This window comes from Tyto alba, unplaced genomic scaffold (assembly GCF_018691265.1).
Source record: "Tyto alba isolate M040663 unplaced genomic scaffold, T.alba_DEE_v4.0 Super-Scaffold_38, whole genome shotgun sequence".
Taxonomy (NCBI): Eukaryota; Metazoa; Chordata; class Aves; order Strigiformes; family Tytonidae; genus Tyto; species Tyto alba.
This window is the reverse complement of record NW_024881313.1, coordinates 20,272,527-20,294,227: the sequence shown is the minus strand read 5'-3', so window position 1 is coordinate 20,294,227 and position 21,701 is coordinate 20,272,527. Positions and strand designations below refer to the sequence as shown.

Below are 21,701 nucleotides of genomic sequence, written 5' to 3'. Positions count from 1 at the left end.
TACAACATTGGTGGGTAAGGGAAGAGCAACAGACGTCATCTACCTGGACATGTGCAAAGCATTTCACACTGTTGCACATGACATTCTTGTCTCTAATTGGAGAGACATGGATTTGATGGATGGACCACTCAGTGCATAAGGAACTGTCTGGATGGTCACACTCAAAGGGTTGCAGTCAATGGCTCGATGTCCAAGTGGAGAGCAGTGGTGAGTGGCATTCCTCAGGGGTTGGTACTGGGACCAGCTGTTTCACATCTTTGTTGGTGACATGGACAGTGGGATTGAGTGCACCCTCAACAAGTTTGCACATTGACACCAAGCTGTGCAGTGCAGTTAACACGTTGGAGGGAAGTGATGCCATCCAGAGGAACCTTGAGAGGTGGGTCCATGCAAACCTCATGAAGTTCAACAAGGCCAAGTGCAAGGTCCTGCACATGGGTCAGGGCAATCCCAAGCTCAAATGCAGGTGGGGCAATGAGTGGGCTGAGAGCAGCCCAGTGGAGAAGGACTTGGGGGTATTGGTGGATGGAAAACTGAATATGAGCCAGCAGTGTGCACTCACAGCCCAGAAAGCCAACCATTTTCTAGGCTGCATCAAGAGAATTGTGGCCAGCAGGTTGAGGGAGGGTATTCTCTCTCTCCACTCTGCTCTCATGAGACCCCACCCGGAATACTGTGTCCAGCTCTGGGGCCCCCAACATAAGAAAGACATGGACATGTTGGAGCGAGACTAGATGAGGGCCATGAAGATGATCAGGGGGCTGGAGGACCTATCCTATGAGGACAGGGTGAGAGAGTTGGGGTTGTTCAGCCTGGAGAAGAGAAGGCTCCAGGGACACCTTATAGCATTCTTCTAGTACTTGAAGGGGGCCTACAGGAAGGATGGGGATGGACTGTTGTTCTGTCAAAGCTACTATTTGCTAATGTCATCACCTATTCACACTTAAATAACACTGTTGTTTGTAGGTGCACTGTCCTAAATTTCTACAGTAAAAAATGAAGAATGGTCAATTAAAAAAAATACTGCAGAAGTGCATTGGTAATAAGCAATGCTAGCCAGAAAAAAAAGACAAAATATAAGTTGCTATTTGAAGATCAAACAATTTTGATCTTTACAAAATTCCAGTTAGACTTCTCCTTTCCTCCCTTTCCATCATCAAATATTATCTGCTACAGTTAAAACAACACAAAAACTACTGTCACATAAAGGTTTAGAGTAAAAAACCTGAATGTTAAACTGATTTGCATGATGACATTCTCATATATATAAAAACATAGTTTAAATCTAAAAATTGTTTCAGACAGACAGATATGGTAGTCTCCTCTGTGGGTGTCTAGTGGAAACAAAGCACTTCAAAACATTTTCTTCTGCTAATTTCTGTTGGGAAATCCTTTTTTAATAGCCATGAAACTGCATAGACCTACTTGTGATTTCAGCCATGTGGGCTTTTTAATAAGACAAACGTGACTTGTACATAAGACATAGGTGTATATATCTTGTGAAATGAGTAATAGTTTTACATATAAGACTGGCAAAATAAGCAGAAGCAGAAGTTTTTTTATAAATAAATCTAGTGATTTCACTGTGCACCTGTACTTTTAACAATCTAACTGCGCTACAAGACTTCTAACACTAATTTAGCTGTAGTACTTGCAAAGGTTGAGATTCTTACAGGGGGAAAGTAAAATTCTGTGTGTACACAAACAACACTAATCAAAACCCTGCACCTAACTTAAATATTGCCCACAAAAAATCTGTACTGTCACATATAATTGTTACAATTTCGTTTTCTAAATAATTATATGAAAATCTCCAGAACGCAACTCTGATTTTGATGGCAGTTCATTCTGTGCAGTGAGGCAGATAGGCAATCATCTAAGTAAAGGCAGTTTCATAGCAGCATTTTTAAGTTAAATAGCATCCAAAACCACTGGTTTATTAAATCTGACATTTTTTTGGAAATCTCTGAGTTCATATGATGCTGCCATTTGTAAATGCTTCTCAGGTTCTGAATATGAGTGATTACAGTGTATTGATATGGGAAATAGTCCTAAAATAATAAAAGCCTCCAAAATAAACAAATTACATTTGACTGACATTTTCATTGGCAATATAGCAAATCAGGTCTAAACTTCTCATTCATTCAAAAATATTAATGAAGTCTAAAGAGAATTAAATTTCTTAAACAACACAAAAACCTGGTGATTTAGGCTGATGGATACCCAGGTCCAGGTGAAATAAAATAACAGAAATTCATGTATTCTTTAACAATTAAGTGCTTGGCTTTCTAAGTCCATTTGAAAGCTCTTTCTGTATAACTGAAGGGGAAGGTTCCTGTTTTGACTGAACTAAACAAAAATAAGATCTTGTGGTCATTATTCATGCAATCTTATTTGCCCTGTATTCTCTGCCACTGGACTCATGCAATATTTTTTGTCACAGTAATTTGCAAGAAACTACATAGGAGTAAACATACAACAGTGGAATATACTTTTTGACCAAAAAAATTACATAGATATTTGCTGACAGAAGTAGAAAAGTTAGATTCATGCCTTCTGGGTTCTATAGAAATTCTGGAAGTATGTGGTCTCTGGCAGAAAAATTCCCTTGCTCTTTCCACAGTGTTCTTTCCACAGCCTATTCCCCTTTTTACCTATTCCACAACTGTTCTTCTCTGACCCCTTATCTCAGTTCTACTCTCACTGGAAATCTGGAAATACTTACTGTCTTTCTTCATTTCACCAGACAGCTCCTCGCTCCAGGTTCACTCATGTGGTTTCAGTTCTCTGTCACTTACTGCTATACTTTGTGCTGATCCCTCCCAAAGCATCACTGTTCCACATCTGTATACTTCATTCCCATTCTCTTCGTTTTATTCTTTCTTACCAACTTTTTAATCTTTTATTATTGTTATCTCTCCTGACACTGTATCACCAGCTTTTTGACCAGCTAGTCTTAATCCTTCTCCTGCAGCAGCCTGGGTCCTTCCTGCCCTGGCTGCCTCCAGTCCCCTGGTTACTTTTCTCCCTCACCAACAATCCCAAGCAATGATGCTTTTGCACCTATTCCTTGTTTGCAGCCAAAAGTGGTTTCCTGCCTCTTTAATGTCATTTTAGTCCCATCCCTTCCGCATCTAACTTCCACAAACTGATGCCAATGCAGTTGTCTATGCACTCCCAGTCTTAAGTCCCTTCTCCAGTTTACAAGCTGACAATCTTTTCCCTCCTTGAACTTCAGCCCATCCTTATGAGCTGGCTGTTTTTCCTGGCCTCACCTTTAAAAGCAACTGATTTGTCTGGCTGAAATGAAGGAGAAGCAAGAATACGAGACAAACATTTTGGCATGCAAGATTTTGACTCTAAAACTGAGATTTTGGAAGAGTTACCACATAACTGTAGCAGAAATTTTTGGTTTGGCAAGATTAATAATGGGTAATATGGGGAAACTTTCTCATAATACTAAAGAAATTTTAATTACTTATGCAAAGGTAGGCAGTAGAAACCCAATAATGTTTATAGTTAAACAATTATGCCACAGAAATAGTTTTTAAGAAACAACATATGCATCATTCTCTTTGTTTCCCTTCTAAATCAAATTAAGCTACATAAAATTCTGTACTAACATGCAGAGTACGTTCAGTTTATAAAATACTTAAAGAATAGCCTTATCATGCTTATGTTTCCCTAGATTGTACACGATAGGAATAATAACTGTTAAATGCATATTTCATTTATAAAGACATAACAACAAAGCAATATTTTGTGTATATGTTTTCATCCAAATTTAAATTATTTCCTATTTATTTCATACATAAAATCATACAATTACTGCTGATAATCCTCACCATAAGTAGACAGAGAAAAAAAACACAAAATACAGAGTATGAGGGATAGACTGCCAAAGGTCAGGCAAAATACCAGGGATATATTCGTGTCACCAGACTGCTTTCCAATCTGATCTTATTCCCCATTCCGTCATCATCGTTCTTAGGTTGGAAAAAAGAGAATTTAGATTCCACCAAATGCACAGGATGCACACCTTATAAATTATACTGTACGTTCATCTTCCAGAGGACAAACACACAATGTGATAAGTATGTTATGGCGCTGCTGTAAATTTGTAGCTTGAAAAAGGCAGTTGCTTTTTTCCTCTGTTTTAATGCATGGAAGACATGCATAAGAGCTTTATAGCTGTAGTAAATTCTTCAACAATGGAAGAAAAGCTATGAGCTAATAGTCAGGAGTAGCAACATTCAAGAAAGGGAACATTCAATACTATATATGTTATATTTTTTTTTTTTACTTTTCTCAACTAATTCGAATAAATTTCATTATTTTTTTTTTCAGTCCAAGACATGTATTTTTGTAAAATGCAACTAGAAACTTAGCAGAAAGAATAATCTCATCATGCATCAATATAAAAAAACCTGAATGTGGTTCTAAGAACAAAGTGGAGCAAACAAATTCACTGACATTCTTGTATATGACGAGAAGTAACAAAGATAGTTTCTTGCAAGAACTGGGAGCTCAGAAGTCTACAGTGGGATGAGAAATACAGTGAGAGAAGTGGAGATTTTCAACTGAATTCTTCCAGTCCTGACAGAAAGAACTCATTTGAAAGGTAATGAAAATCAAGAGATGACTCGAGGACTGGTTATGTGAGTTGAAAAAACTGCATGGACACCCTGCTCGTTCAGTGAACTTGGTGGACCCAAGCACCTGAGGAAATCATCTTGTTGGAATTTAAGATAGAAAGATTTAAAAGAAAAATATTTCAAAAGATATTTTAAGCCCGTGTAATATCCTTGCCTGGTTCTCATATCAAGAAAAAAACCTTACATTAAGAAGGTTAAGGAGCATACAGTCACCAGCAGATGGAACGTCATGGAAAAAAAAATGTTAATATTGATGAAAGGAATGATGTAGTTGTAGATAGTGAAGGCAAACAAACATCTGTGCTTAGCCAAACTAAGAAATTAGGAAAAGTGACTGAGAAAAAGTAAATGTTTGCATCCAATTGTAAGAATATACATAACAAATTATAGAAAGTAATGGTACACTACATAAGAACAAAGATGGTGAAATACCATTTGAGAAGAATTATAAGAGCTATTCATTCTAGTGCTGTAGGCTAACACGCCAAAAGGCAAGTTTATTGCTTGGAAACAGTCAACCTGTCAAACTACTTGCAGAGACACTTGCATACCTACATTCTGCTTCCCACATTACAAGCTGCTGTGTTTGCACACATTGAGCCAACTCAGCTGTACAACAATGATTTATAAGTAAGTAATATAGTTAGAGCAAAGATCACCATAAATATACTTATAATGGCTCTCAAGTTTAACCTTTAACATTGTATTGTTAATGTATCATCTGGGCAAGTTAAGCTTGGGTATAATAAAATTTTATTCAATCATGTAATTATAGAAAAAAGAAAGAGAAAAGCAGTTGCCATATGGGAATTTTGTCATTAAGGATAATCTCGGACTGGTTAAAAAACTAACTGGACATTTGTCTTCACTTTTAGGTATAATGTTCAAATGAAAACAGAGGCTGAAGCTAAAAAGAGGGGTGTTTTGAAATAGAAATGAATTATAAATAAATATTTGAAGTGAGAACAGTAGATTTCATTTTTCTTGATTAAAAGCTACCACTTAACTTCTATCTCAGAGTAGTGAAAGAGATGTTGCATGCAGCTAAATGTATTTAGAGTGTTTTTAACTAAACTATTGCTTTGGAAGTGTTATTATTTGGTCAGAGAACAAAATCCTAGTATCTGAGTTTAAGAGCAGTAGTGTGAGAGCAATCCAGACTATCATAACCCAATAATACATAGGATGTATAAGCACATTTAAAAGAAAAGTACAAAAAACATGAAATAAATCAGAAAGTGGTAGAGTGTAATAAGAGTTTTAATATGACTAACATGGGCAAGGAGGGAGTAAAGAATAAAATCTCTTCCCAGTGGTGCCCAGTGAAATGAGCAGAAGCAATAGGAGCTTATGGTTGTTTTACTGTAAGGGTGATCAAACACTGGAACAGGTTGCCCTCAGAAACTGTGCAGTCTCCATCCCCAGAGATATTCAGAACCTACTGGGTCCTGGGCACCCTGCTTGAGTGGACCCTGCTTTGGGCAGGGGGGTTTAACTGGATGATCTTCAGAGATCACTTCCAACCTCAACTATTCTATGGTAACAGCAGAATTTTTTCCCCATTTTCATTCTGGCCCACAAGAGGAAAGATTTTCTCTAATGAACATTTAATAGTTATTTCTGGTTTTAGCTAATCAAACAGTTACCAAATAAATCCGAATGCAGTTTCCTAACTTCCAGCTCTGTATATTATGGATACAAATCTTTCTAAACAAGTAAAACACTGGACACCAGTGCTCCAGCCAAGAAAGATAGGATATAAAAACTGTAGAGAACTGCATGAATACAAATAGAAGATGTAATTATTTATTTTATCTGCTAAAAGTCACATAGAATTTTGTTTATCTGAGGAACGTCTCTCAAATTGCCTAATAAAATCTATAAAGTATAAGCACAGAGCTTGGATTGCATTAGCACCTGTGAAGAAGTTTATGTTTTGTGATGTATGACACAGCACAGTCAGAAAATAGTATAAGGATCCGTTATTTGTGGGAATGCTAGAAAACATAATTCTCTGTGTTTTTTTTTAAAAAAAAGCCTGTACTAAGTATTGCTTATGGCAACTCCCTTTGAAAATGCATCCTGATTTTTATAGCATAGTTGATGTTGATAATTCAATGCAAATGTAAGGGACTCAATTTCAAAGATGGAAAGTATAACCATGATTTCTTATACAGGGCAGGTAATTGAATGAAGCACAAAGACTTTTGAAGCTACATATTAGAGGGCCTGAAACATTTCCAAGCTTCTTTCTGATTGTACAATGAAGAGAGACTCTGAGATGCACTGCCTCCATCTACTTTCCCACGTGTTAGTTTCCATGCAGAGAAAACGCAGGCACGTAGCCCAGACAGGAGTCACAGCACATCCAAACAGAAAATGTTGACACAGCCTAAATTATATCTGTGACCATGTCTGTGCACAGATATCGTATTTACCAGTCCAGCTGGGGGATCTTCGCAGCAAAATTAAGTACACAAAACATACAATTTGAATGCAAGTCTGTGACCACTGCATTTTTCACGTTTCCTGTCTCACTGTTTCTCAGGTCTAACTGACGCACCACCTAACATTTAAGAGGAGGTATCTCACACAGAGCTGCCACAGAATTTCCAAATTTGTACCAGTGTAACATATTTTCCTCTCATGTTTTTAGTATCATTTTGTATGTGTGAGAGCATGTGTGTGAGTGTGTGCACAAGTTCTGTTTGGTTTCTTTTACAATGGCTTCTTCAATCAGCTTTGTTATCTTACAAATACTTGCAAGATACAGTAAGATATCAGATACAGGTACCTGAAATTTAGCATCTTAAGAGTTACAAAATAAAATACTGCATTTAGGAAACTTTTTCTACTAAATAATTAATCAAAGACCTTTTTTCTGGTTTTAATGATAAGAGAGAAGTAGTTGCTACAGAAAATAAAAGTAGAAAAATTCAGAATAGAATCAAAATGAAGTAACTATTTCTCAAGAGCTTTTACTTTTAATTAAATTACAACTTTTATGAAGTCATGAAAGCCTGGCAAATAGGAAAAACAAATATAGTCACAGGAGCCTAACAACCTAGATTTTTAAATTTTCACTTACGGCACTTGGCTTCATCACAGCTATTTGAACAGTCAGGTGTAAAATCACAAAATTTGTCAGATGAGATACATTGTCCATCCCCACATGAAAAAAGTCCCGGTGAACAGTAAAACGATGAAGAATTAGCATATGCAAATTCTGTTTCCCCTTAAAAATCAGAAAAGGAAGCATAAGTAAAAACACACACATATATATAAAATTCTAAGAAGTGCTTTTTATCATCTTTGACCATAGTAATGTATTTAGCACAAGGACCATAGCATCACCTATGAAGTGAGATAGGTTATATCACAACTGATAAAAAAGACAGCTGATATTAATGTCTGATGCGCTTAAACTATATATTATTTCTCCACAATATATTAACTTTTGTGTGAAAAATTATCAAAGCCATCTTAAAGTTACAGGGCCAGGCTCCAGCTCAGATGTGAAGTGCTGTGTACAGCAGCCAGGAGCAGGTCTTTCACAAAAGTTTTCTGCAATAGCAATGGTTTCTCTGCATTCAGCTCACAGTGAAAGTTCCAAGGAGCCAAAAGTTTGATGTGGCACCACTACTAGCTTGCACCACAATCTACACATTACAAAACACCCTAGATTTCAATGAATGGGAAAATAAAAATCTGAGGATTACTGGTTTTACTTCAGTAGATTTCTGGAATGAGAGCAAGTGAGAGGAATGGCAGGCAGTTTTTCATCTTTTTTGTTTAACTTGTTTTTTTTAGATACTCATATTGCTATCCAGACAGAGCTTTTTTAAAAAAGTACTCCCTTCTATAAACAGTGTATTTGTGACTGATCGGTAAATAGGGGAGTTGTAGGGAAAATAATTAAAGCAAATTAATGTTTGTTCAAATACGTAGTTACCATCAGTCAGACTGCATATAGGGATCAGAGAAGCCCTAAAACCACAACACTGAGGGTTTCTATTATGCCTTTAAATTTTCCAATAAAAAAGAAATTTGGGTATCTGCCACTGACTGTGTATGTGCCTACACCATTTTAGAAAATTAGTCATTAATAGTCAAGACCACCAGAAAGAGCAGTCTGACAGAAGGTTGAATTATTTTATATTTCCATCCACTTGCACTTCAAGATTACAAAGTGTGAGTATACAGACAAGTTTGGTGGACATTTACTGTATGTCAGGTATTCGACTATGATAATTGGAGAACCCTCTTGACCTAGGGATAATGCAGTGGAATTTGCCCTTCAGTGGAAGATATAAGACGTTTTGCTTCTGTCTCTATGTCCACGTGTGAATGTGGACAGATACTACGTAGTAAGTGGTATTTGAATATACCCACCACAGTTCACTTCACAGAACTAGTGCAAACTACTTATAGCAGCTACTGTGTAACACAGGATGAGAGTCTTCATTATAGATGATTGATTACAGCATATGGACATTTTCCTCAGATTATCCCCTACTATCTTAGAGGTATCTTGAAGTTGTCAGTCAAATCACAGTTATACATAACAGATGTTGGGGAAAATGTATTCAAAACCACAGAACTTACTTTCATTTTCTTGGCTGACACCTGGAAGTGTTTTATTCACAAATACACACTGCCCTGTTATACTGATGTCGTCAACAGCAACAATAGCATTTGTTGTTAGAATAGTAGCTCGCAAAACAATCTGTAAAGCCAAATAAATAAGTTAGCTCATTAAAGGTGATATGATAAAAAGACATATAGATGACACAGAAAATTAAGAGACCAAAACTAGACTTTTGGTTTGTTGAATCCTTATATTGGAGCTGCTGATTCCCCTAACAGTTCCGTTCTAGGTTTTAGTAGAGTGTAGCAGCCTGAGATTATGTAAAAATAAAATTAAACTCAGAAACTGCTGACTGTTTCTGTGATCAGTGCTGTACATTGAAGTATCTGCACTTCTGCCTTTAGCTGACATAATTAGGCCCTCACTCTGCTCAACAGCTTTTATAGCAAGTTCATTTTTTAAAAGCTACTGCACTATTGCTACTTGATTTTTACTACAAAAAGGTGATTCTAATGCATACAATACTGATACAATGTGATGTTCTTCAATAGCTACATCTATTGAAAGAGCTGAATAGAATTCTTTTTTATATGAGCATTAAAGAAAAGAAATTCTATTTTTATATTTAATTATAAAAGTAAAGTAATTCTAAAGGCCAAATGAGAATAAATTTTTGAAAGCAATGTAAATGTAATTTCTAATTACCTGAAAAGGTAAGTCCTCAGATGTACTTTCTATAGGAATACGCACTTCTGTCCAATGCATCTCAGGTAATCCTAAAATGTCATGCAATTTTTCCCAACTTTGATTGAATGCAGTCCTCTTAAAGACAGAAAGCTGGGAATCCTGAGATAACTGGTACCAAAATCTTACCTGTTGAAAGAATTTTTAATGAAACCCTTTAAAAAGTATATCGTCAATTTGCAATAAATTCAATACCAACTCATATATGTACATTCTAACACAGAATGACATAACAGGTCTAAACACAACCCCGTTAAAAAAGAAAGAGATGTATGAAACTATGGCATGTTGAGCAGTATTACATCTAAAGATAAAACCATAATTAAAAGTATAGTTTATTTTTAAAACTGATTTTTAATTTGTTGTGCTGGGTTTGTGTGAGTGTTGGGGGTTTTTGGTTACAGGGGGGTGGGCCCTCTGAGTTCAAATCATGATACTTTTATCTCTCAACTGATCCAGACCTAATGATATGACCTCCCTTAACTCTTTTTAGTTTAGAAAGGACTTAGAAACATCTAAAAAATTACTTCTCTTCACATATGCTGAATATTGGAAAGCTTCATAAACATGTTAATCTCAGAAGTGCAACAGTTGAGGCACTTGTATGAAAGAAATCTTATGATCTTCTATTTCCACAAGCAATGCAAATGAAAATTATCTGAAGACAAATGTTTAAAATAATCTATTGATCTCCTGAAACAGGTGGATTGACCAATATATGGGAAGAAAAAAAAACTCTAGGTGGATGAGCTTACAAAATACTGCTTGTCAAGCAGAAAAGATCAAAAAACAGTGAGAATACCAGTTCACTATGCCTCCCCTGCAAAACAGAGTAAACCTGATACAATTATTTTTTTTTTTAAACACTACTTGGACAAAAATTCATGTGAGAACTGTAGGGAAGAACAAGATCTTCAAAGACTGTTGTTTGGAGTTGTTTTTGTTTTCTTCTTTTTTTTTTTGTTATTGTTATTTGTTTTGTTTTGTTGTTGTTTGGTTTTGTTTTGTTGCTGTTTGTTTCTGTTTTTTGGTTTTTGTTTTTATTTTTTTCCCCTGAGTCCTTCCTGCTTCTTCACATAGGGAAAGACTAAAATTTCTCCAATGGCAGACTCTACTTCCTTGCAAAAGCCATGATAATACTTGAATCTCCGTGAAGGTAAAACAATAATTTTAAAAATAGAGCTTCCCACCCAGTTCTCTGCCCATCTCTATATGATCTTACTCCTTGAATCTTGGATCATCACACTACAGAGAGAAATTTTCCTTTTATTTTTTCATGTTATATCAACTTTTAAACAGAGTTAAAAAATGCAGACCATTTTGGGCTAACAGACAAATGAAACACATATTTTTTTGCAAGACAGAAACAAATAAGAGAAAACCCATCTTTAGCCTCAGGGCAAACACAGTTGCATGTGTTAGTCAGCTTTCAGTTAGATATGAGACGATTAAGTCTTTGATTTGAGCAAGACAGGTGACACAATAGGCTGTACAGGTCATGGAAAAGCATTATATTAGAGACTGTAACAGGCAAAACACCCTTAGGGTAATGGTATAATTTTTACTTAAATTAATTTATTGTGAAATAATGTAATTTTCTAATCACTGGTTGGGCTACCGAGAAAAAAAAAAAGAAAACAAAACAAAACAAACAAAAAACAAACAAACAAACAAACAAAAAAAAAAAAACCAAAACCAAACCACAAACACTTAAACACAAACTTGAGTAAATACGTTTTCTCCCCTTTTTCCAGGCCAGTTTAAGTCAAACAGTTAGCCTGCCCCTTCCTAGACTTAATTTCCCTACATTTTGTTGCAGGTACTCATTCTAGTCTGATTCCTTTGGTAAGGCAACAGGTAGAGAAGGAGATTGGTCATGTGATTAGTAGTTTGTTTCTGATGCTCCCCATGCATTCCCTTCCTCTGCTCATTGCTTCTTACTCTTCTTAGCCTTCTTCAGCTCAGGGCTTTGAAAGGTCACAGTCCATCTGGGGTGTCCCCACCCCATCATGGGTCACCCACAGTTGCAGTCCTCTCAGAGCCATAACTCCTCAGCATGGACAACCTCCTTCTGTGGATGCATCTCCAGCTGTGTTGCCTTGTCCCCAAGAGATTTTTTTTTTTTTTTTCTTTTTTTAAGGGGAGTAGTAGTTTAAGAGTAACCAGAATTTGAGAGGAGTCTCTTCAGTAAATTATCACGTTAGGGTCTCTGTTAAAGCTGCAGACCCTTAGTGTGCCAAGGAAGTTGAAGAACAGGATTGATGAATTTGAGAACTCCTTATATTCAAATCATTGACTAATAATCTGAAAATCATCATGCATGTGGATTCATTACCTTTCACTTCTGGCCCTGAATTTAATCCGTAAACACCAAAGACACAACATCTGATATGTATGAAGGGAGAGTTTCTTTTTGTTTGTGTTTCATAGTACAAGGTAGATCAATGGTTAGGAAATATTCTTGTTACAATACACGGTTACTATTTTCCAGCTTCATGCCTGGTAGACTTGGTCTCTCAGTTTCCCATAGTGTTTCTTATTTTCCCCACTCATGAAAATCATCTGTTTTATGAAATAATCTCAAGGCTTATTACTAAATTTAAATACTTTCATGTAACTTCCTTTCCCCACTAGAAAGCTTAAGGAATACAAGACAGCAGGTATACAAACACTTTTCAAAATGAGCTGTCTGAAAAACTATACCCTAAACAATCTAGATGTAAGGTTTATGTTTATCAAACAGCTTTTCAAACAAATTTGTGTCTTTATTACATAAGTAAAATTACCCTCCCTCTCTATGTCTCAATTTTCTATTTTACAATGACTACTGTGTCCATTAAAGAGCCATAGAGAGCTAGGACTAGAAGTTTACTTCTACAACTCTAAAACCTTGGGCTAAATGAAGATGTTTCTTAGCTGACATCTACAGAAAGACTCAGCTACAAGAAGCTGCAGAAAGAAGTTACTTCTAAGCCTCAATTAACCAGTAAGGCACAATATAAAACTGTTATCCCTCAACTCCAATCTTCTTTCCTTTTTCTTCTTTTTGTTAGAAAAACAACTGGAGCCAAAGAACTTGTAAAACTATTAATAAACATAGATCTCTTTATGTAGATCCTTTTATCCTCTCAGTGGGACATCCAACAGAGGGCAACATCTCACATTTATACGCAGAGAGCATAACACACCAATACACATCCTAATGAGCAACCCCTAGTCCTTGCTCTTTCCCAGAAATAAAAGTCTGCAGGGAAAATGTGGCAGAAAGCCAGGCTTCCAGTCTTCAAAAACACTCTCTCTTCAGACATGTATAGCTGGATAAGAACTTGCCCTAGTTTTTGTTGAATCTTGGGAACTTTAATACATTCAATACTTTCATACTAAAAATTAAAAACAGTTCCTTCTCTGACTTTGAAATAGAGGAGTGTATGTGCATCTCCACTGCATTTGTATTTCTTTTGAATGTAGACCAAACTCTGCAATAGATATAACCAGAATGATTCAGTGATTTACATACTAGTTGTGCCCAGTTTGCCTGAAGGGGTTCTAAGAAAAATTAATATGAACCTGAAAGGTGCTTATCTACTCAATATCAAAGTCTACAAAAGAGATATGAAACTGCCTGAAAGAATGCACTGCGTGTACAAAGGCTGTTGGTATCCCAGGAGTAATGCAACACACAGGGCTCTGACGGGATGCTGCGAGGCTGCCTGTGTTCCCTGCAGCAGCACTCTGATTGATTTCATTCTGCATCTATTTTATTTCTGATTCTTTACAACACTAAGAAGCTATGTGAAAATTAACAACTGAGAGAGTACAATTAAATGACAGCAAGGTACTGGTTTTAATTGTTAAAGAATCTTCTTCTCCTCTGTTGCAAGTTGTAACTATTCAGCTGAGATCTGGTAATTCATTGACGTGCAGAGTCCATCAGCTAGTCTTAAGTAAAACAGGTTTATCTAAGTCTATATTTGTTTCGGGTCCCTTGCACTAGAAAAAACCTAAGAAGCCTAGGACCCGCTGGAATAAAATTCTGCTATATGTTGGGCCTTCTAAGTGCAACTCCTCCACACATTGTTTTTCTGACATTCTTAGTTTTGAAAAAAAGTTTGCCTAAGTGAAATTACAATTCCCATTCTATAATGACTCTTGAAAAATTAAGTAACTAGTCTAAATTTTATTTTGTTTCTCTAAAGCCTCTGAATGTAATAAAATCATTTTGGCAAACTTTTCCTATCTTTTCCTTTTCTTTTCTGTGACTTCTTAAATCAGGAAGCATTATGCAGAAGCAGAAAAAACATCACATTGTAACTGCACAACTTAACTTCTCCACCAATGTCATAAGCTTTAAAAAATTATGGAATAGAAAACAAAAAACTCCTGAGGGAAAACACCCCAAACTTTACATAACTGTACAGCATCTATTAATTTTATTCAGTGGCCAAAAGGATGAACAAAAATACAGCTAGGAATCTTTTCTTGTATGTATATTTCTTTAATAAAAATATTATATATATATATTTAATATATTTCTTCAAGTTCTATTTTAAAATAATGTATTTTGTTGAAAATTCCAATATTCTAGTTATAAAACTGTATTTTAATTTTTCATCCAAGATTTTTTTGTTTATTAGCCCTCCTGACACATTTTCTCCAGGTAGATTTCCAGTTTCTCAAATCAACTGCCATCCTGGCTGGTTGCTTTTGCATTCCTCTGCAGAACCACAAGACATTTGACAAAAAAAAAAAAAAAGGATTTCAAAGAAAAGTCTCAAGTACTGCACTGATCAGCTTAAAAAGCATCCTCTTCAAACCATCAATTAAAATTTAGTATGTGTCTGGAGTATGGTAGCTAATTGTCTCTGGTCACACCGGCATAGCTAATCTATATAGAGACTTCAAACCACAGGTCTCCTGTTATGGGATGTTGGATGTGAGTCTTTCCTGCCTACAGACAACAGCATGACTTTTCACCAGCTTTTGTTCAAAAGGCAGGCTGCTTTGACTGTGGGTTAAAATGTCCCTGATATTGTTATCCAGCTAGGTTTGTCACAGCATACAAAAACCTGAAGCATATCCTTAAATCTGAGTCACCTAGTAGAGGTTTTAGAAAGAATAATAGTCAGATATAAAAATTTGGCAGCAAAGCAGTAAAAAGCCTGCTGCATCTCCTTCCTCCTGAAGAAATAGTCTGTAACTCCTTCCACTGATACTGAAATGGAGCCAGTTTTTCAGCAGCAACATTTACAGCATGAAGAATATGATATCTGCAGATCAGGTGAGTGATAGCTTACAAAGGTGGGGACAGATAATATCAAACTGTTACCTGACAGCAGGAAAGTCCAGGGGACAGCTTGACAAAGAAAGGGCTCGCCAGATGAGACGTGGTCATTTTTGTATTCATTTGATGTGATCCACTGAAGTAAATAAATGCTCCTGTAAACAAAAATCAAAGAAATACTAGAAACGTGTTATATTCCGATGGCAAATAGCTACCTCAGAGAGGTAACTATGTGCTCCATGTGGCACATAAAGCTTATTCATAAATGTAAATAAATGAAACATCTTTGCCATCAGTTCAGTCTCTGTGGATTATGAGGAGGGTCTTGTAACAGGCTGTGACAACCAGTGTCTATGTAGGCAAAGACACAATAGAATTGTTAAACAATTCTGCCTCTTTCATCTGCAGTAAAATTAACATGACTGAGTCCAAAGATGAGGAAAAAGGGAGAAGAAGAAAAGGGGTTTGGGGAAGTCATTGCTAAGACTATCCTGTCTTGGTGCCCGGCAAGCACTAAACCTGAGGAAATAAATACAGAGCCCTGCAAAGGGAGTTCAGATGTTGCTTCTGTGAGGGTTTCATTGTGCAGACCCATTGGATGTATTTTTCTGTCTGCCCTCTTCATGAAAAAACCTTAAGACCTCCATTCTTCAAACACTACAACTACCCATCAGCTTTGCACGGTGCCCATCCACTCTCCACACAGCTGGGGAAAGAGCGAAGGGACTTCAGAAGCTGCAACACAGAGCACCCTGGAGATCAAACAGCATAGACCTCAGCTGGGATCCCTAAAGGACACATTTTAATTGGCTTAAATAATGTTTCAAACAGAATTTAGAACAAAAATTAATTTCCTTTAGGGTACAGTATTCACTCTCAGCACAGCTCAGCCAGTTTTAAGCATGCTAACAATGTTGCAGACCATGGGAGCCAATGGAATAAGCTATATTTTCTCATGGGGTCCACAGACTTGACATTGTTGTCTGTGCTAGTGGGGATGAAAGCTTAATTAAAGATCTAATCTGAACTCTGGCAAACAAACTGCCTTTGGATTTAAACTACAGCAGATGTGCTTCAGACAAAGGTAGAGAAGGATAAACATCTTCAAGGGGCCCTAAAGCAGCATATTTTGAATGCTGCCAGTGCTGCCTTCACTGAATACTGAGACTTTTTCATGAAAGTCTGTGCAAAGCAAGACTAAAGACTTAGTCTTATTTGCGCATTGATATTACACATATTGCCTTACATCTTGGAAAATCAGCTATTGTGCTGCCACAGTCATACTCCTTAGCCATTTATTTCCCATGGATACATAATGAAGCAGAGGGTTAAGTCCAGCCCCACATGAATAATTGCATCGTTTTAGCAAGGCTGACACAAAGAGGTGACCATTACAGCTTCTTGTACAAACAGGCGTGCTGGGCTCCGCAGCACAAGGGAAGCTCCCCTCATTGGAATGCAAGGGTACTTCAAAGGATCCTCTTTTAATTTGCAGCTGAGGCTCTACAGTAGCTTTGTTAAGATCTTCATTAATCAAAATTTGCTGCTGCCCTCCCCAGGAGAGAAGAGAGACGAACAGTCTGAGGTACCACAATCAACTGCTGTAACCTGAAGGACCTGGATTTAATGTCGGCAAAAACTTGATCAGATTCTGGAAGCCTAATTCTAAAGGTGAGACGTGGCTGTAGCAGGCTCAGTGATGGATACAAAGCACCTCAGAAAGATGTTTTCACTAACTTGTATGTGGAATGCATCATTACTGGGCTAGAGAGGTGCTACATGATAACCTCAAGATCTTCTGGAGGCTTCAACCTGCAGCAACATATAAAAATATGAACTGAACTTGTAATGATTCAGGTATCAAAGCACCTTAAGTGCAGCAGTACGTAGTTCCATATGAGCTAACTCAACATGCTGCTTAGGCTGCAGAGCAGGTGTTTCTGCCAGCAGCCTTCATTATGACCATATTACACCTCAGATCTCACAAGCACCTAGAATAATACACATAAGAAAGATACAAGCATATCAGTGCCCTCCATTGGAGTTCGGAAGCTGTGGCACATTAATGTTTGCAAACAATGAAGCAATGCAGTAATCCAGTGCCACTCTACAGAGACAATAAAAGGAAGTATCGAACAGCTGCTGAGAAAAAGAATAACAGCTTTGATGCACTTCATCACGTGGAGACCAGTGGTAAAAAATACACACAATCATGTAGTTATTCTATAGTATGGAAACACACACTCACACCCCACTAGGGTTTTCTCAGGCAAATTTTAATCCTGGAATTCCTCTATCTTTGAATGCGCAAGGTGTAATACTTAATATTTTATATACCTTTAACATGAACATGAGAGAGAAGTATGGAGGTCTGGCTGTAAGATAATATAGATAATAAAAAAACAAACAAACAAACAAACAAACAACATTGGCCTGCAACCCAGAATTTAAAGTAATCTAACCTCCACTGTAAACAGTGTAATAGATACAATTTAATAAAATTAGAGCTGTGGAATATTTGCCAATATTATTTGTCAATGACAAACATGCTAGGCAGTTTTAGTTTCATGCAGTACTCTGTAATAACAATTTCATTTTTGAAAAATACTTTAAAACATCCCTCTACTGGAATAAACTTTTTCCAACTGAATGCATTTTATGCCAATTATATGCTGAAGTAAGAACTGTTCAAAGTGTACACTCACTCTACTTTTCCAAGACAAAACTGATTAATTTACCGCACTTTATAAAAAGCTACAGTGATATTTTGTCCAAATAATATTTTCAAAAATGGCTTCTGTGTGATTACTGAGTACAAAGGTGCTTATGATATGCATGAACAAAGTTAGCTATGTCAGTTCAAAAGTCAGTATCTCAAAAAATTTAAGGTTGCATCAAGTCTCATACCTCATTGATTGTCCCAGAAGAAAATTAAGGTTACAAAGGCATAGTAACCAAATGACATCTAAAAAAGAGCATCCCCAAAAGACTAGCTTTCTGTAATATGTTACCTATGTTATATACATACTAAATAACATCCACTTCAAATCTGTTTTTATTTTCAGTCTGTCACCATTTACAAGTAGAAATACTCATCACAAAGGGAAGAGAAAAAAAAACAAAAAACCCCAACCAACCACAAATAATAATAATAATAATAATAATAATAATAATAATAATAATAATAATAATAATAATAATAAATAAAATATTAATAATAATAAATATTAATAATAATAATATAAATATCACCATGTCCAGTAATAGTTGTATGACCTCTGTCAGGCAGTCTTTTGTCAAGGAGAGGCTGTTCTTTCATTATGTTCCAGTCAGCATCACCATTGCTTAGTGGCTTCCATCCACAGAAGTCAGTCTCAAAGTCACATATAGTGTAATTAGCTGTTATAAGAACAACAACAGTAAGAGATCATTAAGTTGAATTTGATGCAACAGTTTAACACCACAACTATGACTATTTTGTATTTGGATGTACAAGGAGTCTTAAAGATTATTCAGATGGACAAAAATTTCTATAATACAAGTAATGGATCAGGCAGGTTCTTTGCTTCTTAATCAAACTCATAATCATGAAGGAAACCACATATAAGACAATAAACTATGTTATAGTAAAGATGAGACCTGTACATTGCCTGCTGATAGATTATGAAAGTAATATTATATATATGTTAAAAGATGAATTCTACTGGAAAATTAATTATGAATGTGTGAAAAAAAAATCAAATGTATTTAGTGCTTTAAATACAGTGAAAGTAAAGATGAATTAAGCTTCCACTTAATTTAGTTTTGAAAATGAGATTTAAATTTATGAATAATTTAAGTCTCCTAGGAATTTTTATTGCAAAGTAAAAGCCCATTTTCTCAGTTGATATGGATTAGACCAACTTAAACTATATAAAAATCTCACACACTTTTTCATTTCTTGGGTGCAATTTATTATTTTGCTAAGAAAGTTGTATAATCTGAGAGTTTTCTTTCCTTGTCCAGAACAGCATCACAAAGAGCTACACTTACCTCTTTGGGTCACTTATCGCAACTGTAAACATTATTTTGAACTGTACTTGGCACTTTCCAGACTTCATGGCACATTTATCCTATCATAACATCCTCGGACATGATTATACATATTACTCCTATTTTCAGATTGTACAAAACCAAAATGAAATGCATCTTTGTTGAAGCACCATGGCAGTAATGCCTCACAGTAAAGGTCTTCCTGATATAAAGAAGTTAATTGAGCAGCTAAATTTTATGGTACAAAATATATCACAAATATCAGTAGCTTTTAGATGGACTCACTATATACATTAAAATTCAATGGAGCATGTTTTTCTGTTTAGTGAAGTATATTAGTTAAAACATGAAACTTGGTTAACTTATTTAATTACAGAATTCTCATGCTTTTGACAAGGTACCTTGTTAATTAGACTTCAATTGTTAACATATTAAAGTAGAATATGTAAATTGATATCCAAGTCTAAGCCGTTTTGCTGTACAATAATTAATATTATGTCTAGGTATTGTACTTTCCTTAGTTAAGCAGTCTTGAGAGAACAAACATGACACAAAAAGTAAATATACTTTGCTTAAACAGCTCTTTCCTCTGGCCTCCCTACACAATGCAAAAGGTCTTCTGTGTAAGAAGCTGACTGTAGTGGCTGCATAGTAATAGTAATATCCAAAAAGACATCAATAAATGAAGACACAAAGAATTTCATTTGTTGTTTACAAAGCAACCAAAAATCTGTTCCTGGAAGGAAAATGTCAGGCCAAAGTTAAAATAATGGCTTAAATATGAAAGAGATTCAAGATGGTACTAATGATTAATATTTTAGAGCTCAATAAGGTATTTGGCATGGGTTTGTTTCAGGGTTTCTAATTATTATTTTCTTTCAACTAGACCTACTTAGGACCACAAGAAAACTTGTTATTGCAATAGGAAGAACGTCTTTCATGTGCTGATGACACCAAGTCTGTTGTCATTCCATGTGGCTCAATACCAGGCTCAGGGTTTTTCACCAGCTCATAATGAAAAGTGGACTGCTGAAGCTAAATTTGGAAACTGGACACTAAAAGAACTGGCGAAGCAGTAAAGCTGTGATCAGATGGAGCCCATCACTGCCATTGATGGTCAACAGAAAGAGAGAAGTCTAGTGAAATCACCATTTTCTACATTGGTAGTCACTAGTAGAATTTCTTCTAACACTGTGGATTTAGAAAGAAACATATAAACATCATATTTTAACTTGAATATACAAGCAGTGGCGGAAAAAAAAAATATATATATGCAAACACAGAAAGATGCAATTCCAAATCAAATTATTTTGCCCAGTCATTTTTTCAAACTATTCAAGTCTGAACACAATTATAAATGCAGGAAGAATATTCATGGTGTTGTGCTTTTGGGTTGCTTTAGGTTGCATTGATTTTTTTTTTGGAGGTAGGAGAGGTGGGAATAAAAAAGTAAGGCTCCAGATCACTAAATGTGATAATGTTGCCCATGTCTTAGATGCTACTTTTTTTTTTTTTTTTTTCATTCCACCTGTCCATTAAAATTACAAACTCTATACAAACATGCAGTCATGCAGACACACTGGGTCAGAATCACTTGCCAAACCAAGTGTTCCACCATACATAGTTTCTAGAAGTGATACGTCATTTTTAAAAGTATTAATATGTGAGGGAACTGTTAGGCTGTAAACATGAGTGAAGCCTAATTGTCTGAGCTAACAGTTTGACTTAAATTTTATCTCTACTTAATTCTAAAAACTTTAGGGGTATAAACTATCTGTATGATCAGCAACCAAAGCATTTCTGTGTGGTTACTTTGTCATTAATATTTTGTCATTTCTAGTTAACATTTAATGTTATTTTGGGACAGGGAAGGGCTATGCATACTCTTTCTCACTGACTATCCATGCACATTCTCTATGAGTCTGTGATTATCTTTATTTATTTAGAATTTGTTAAAGGATTAATTCAGAAAGATCTCAGATGGCTACAGTTCATCTACCCTGAACTGCCATATGTCATTAAGTCATTAGACAGATCTCTCATAATATCCTAGTTCCTCAGGTGAGATAGCCTCATCTCCTTCTGAAACTACTCAGTCACTTTGCTTAGCGTTAAGAGTCTGGTGGTGTTAAGAGAAACTCATATTGACTCTAGGTCTGCAGGGGATATGCTGTCTTTGAGTTAATTGTTCTAATGAAACACAAAGGCAACGCTACACACTGTTCAAAAGCAATGAAGAAGTCTATGAAAAGAACATGGGCATAATTTTTTTTTCTCCCCATGTACATACAAGATTGATGAATAGATACTGACAATTCCAGTCAATTAATGTGCCGCAGGAAACTCATAAATGTCTAGTAAAACAAATATTTCAGACTGAAAAATGCTCTTTCTACTTTGA

At 35.9% G+C, this 21,701-nt stretch overlaps 1 protein-coding gene across 1 annotated transcript in view; it reads right to left on the bottom strand.

The window, feature by feature from the left end:
* The window catches only part of MALRD1 (MAM and LDL receptor class A domain containing 1), a 274,148-nt gene that overhangs the window by 213,179 nt on the left and 39,268 nt on the right, over positions 1–21,701 (bottom strand). Inside the window, exons 10-13 of the mRNA XM_032991470.2 lie at positions 18,521–18,667; positions 15,314–15,423; positions 9,949–10,116; positions 9,261–9,381 (exon numbers count right to left, since the gene is read on the bottom strand). Of these exons, the coding sequence (XP_032847361.2) occupies positions 9,261–9,381; positions 9,949–10,116; positions 15,314–15,423; positions 18,521–18,667 (546 nt within the window). The remainder of the gene's footprint in view (positions 1–9,260; positions 9,382–9,948; positions 10,117–15,313; positions 15,424–18,520; positions 18,668–21,701) is intronic.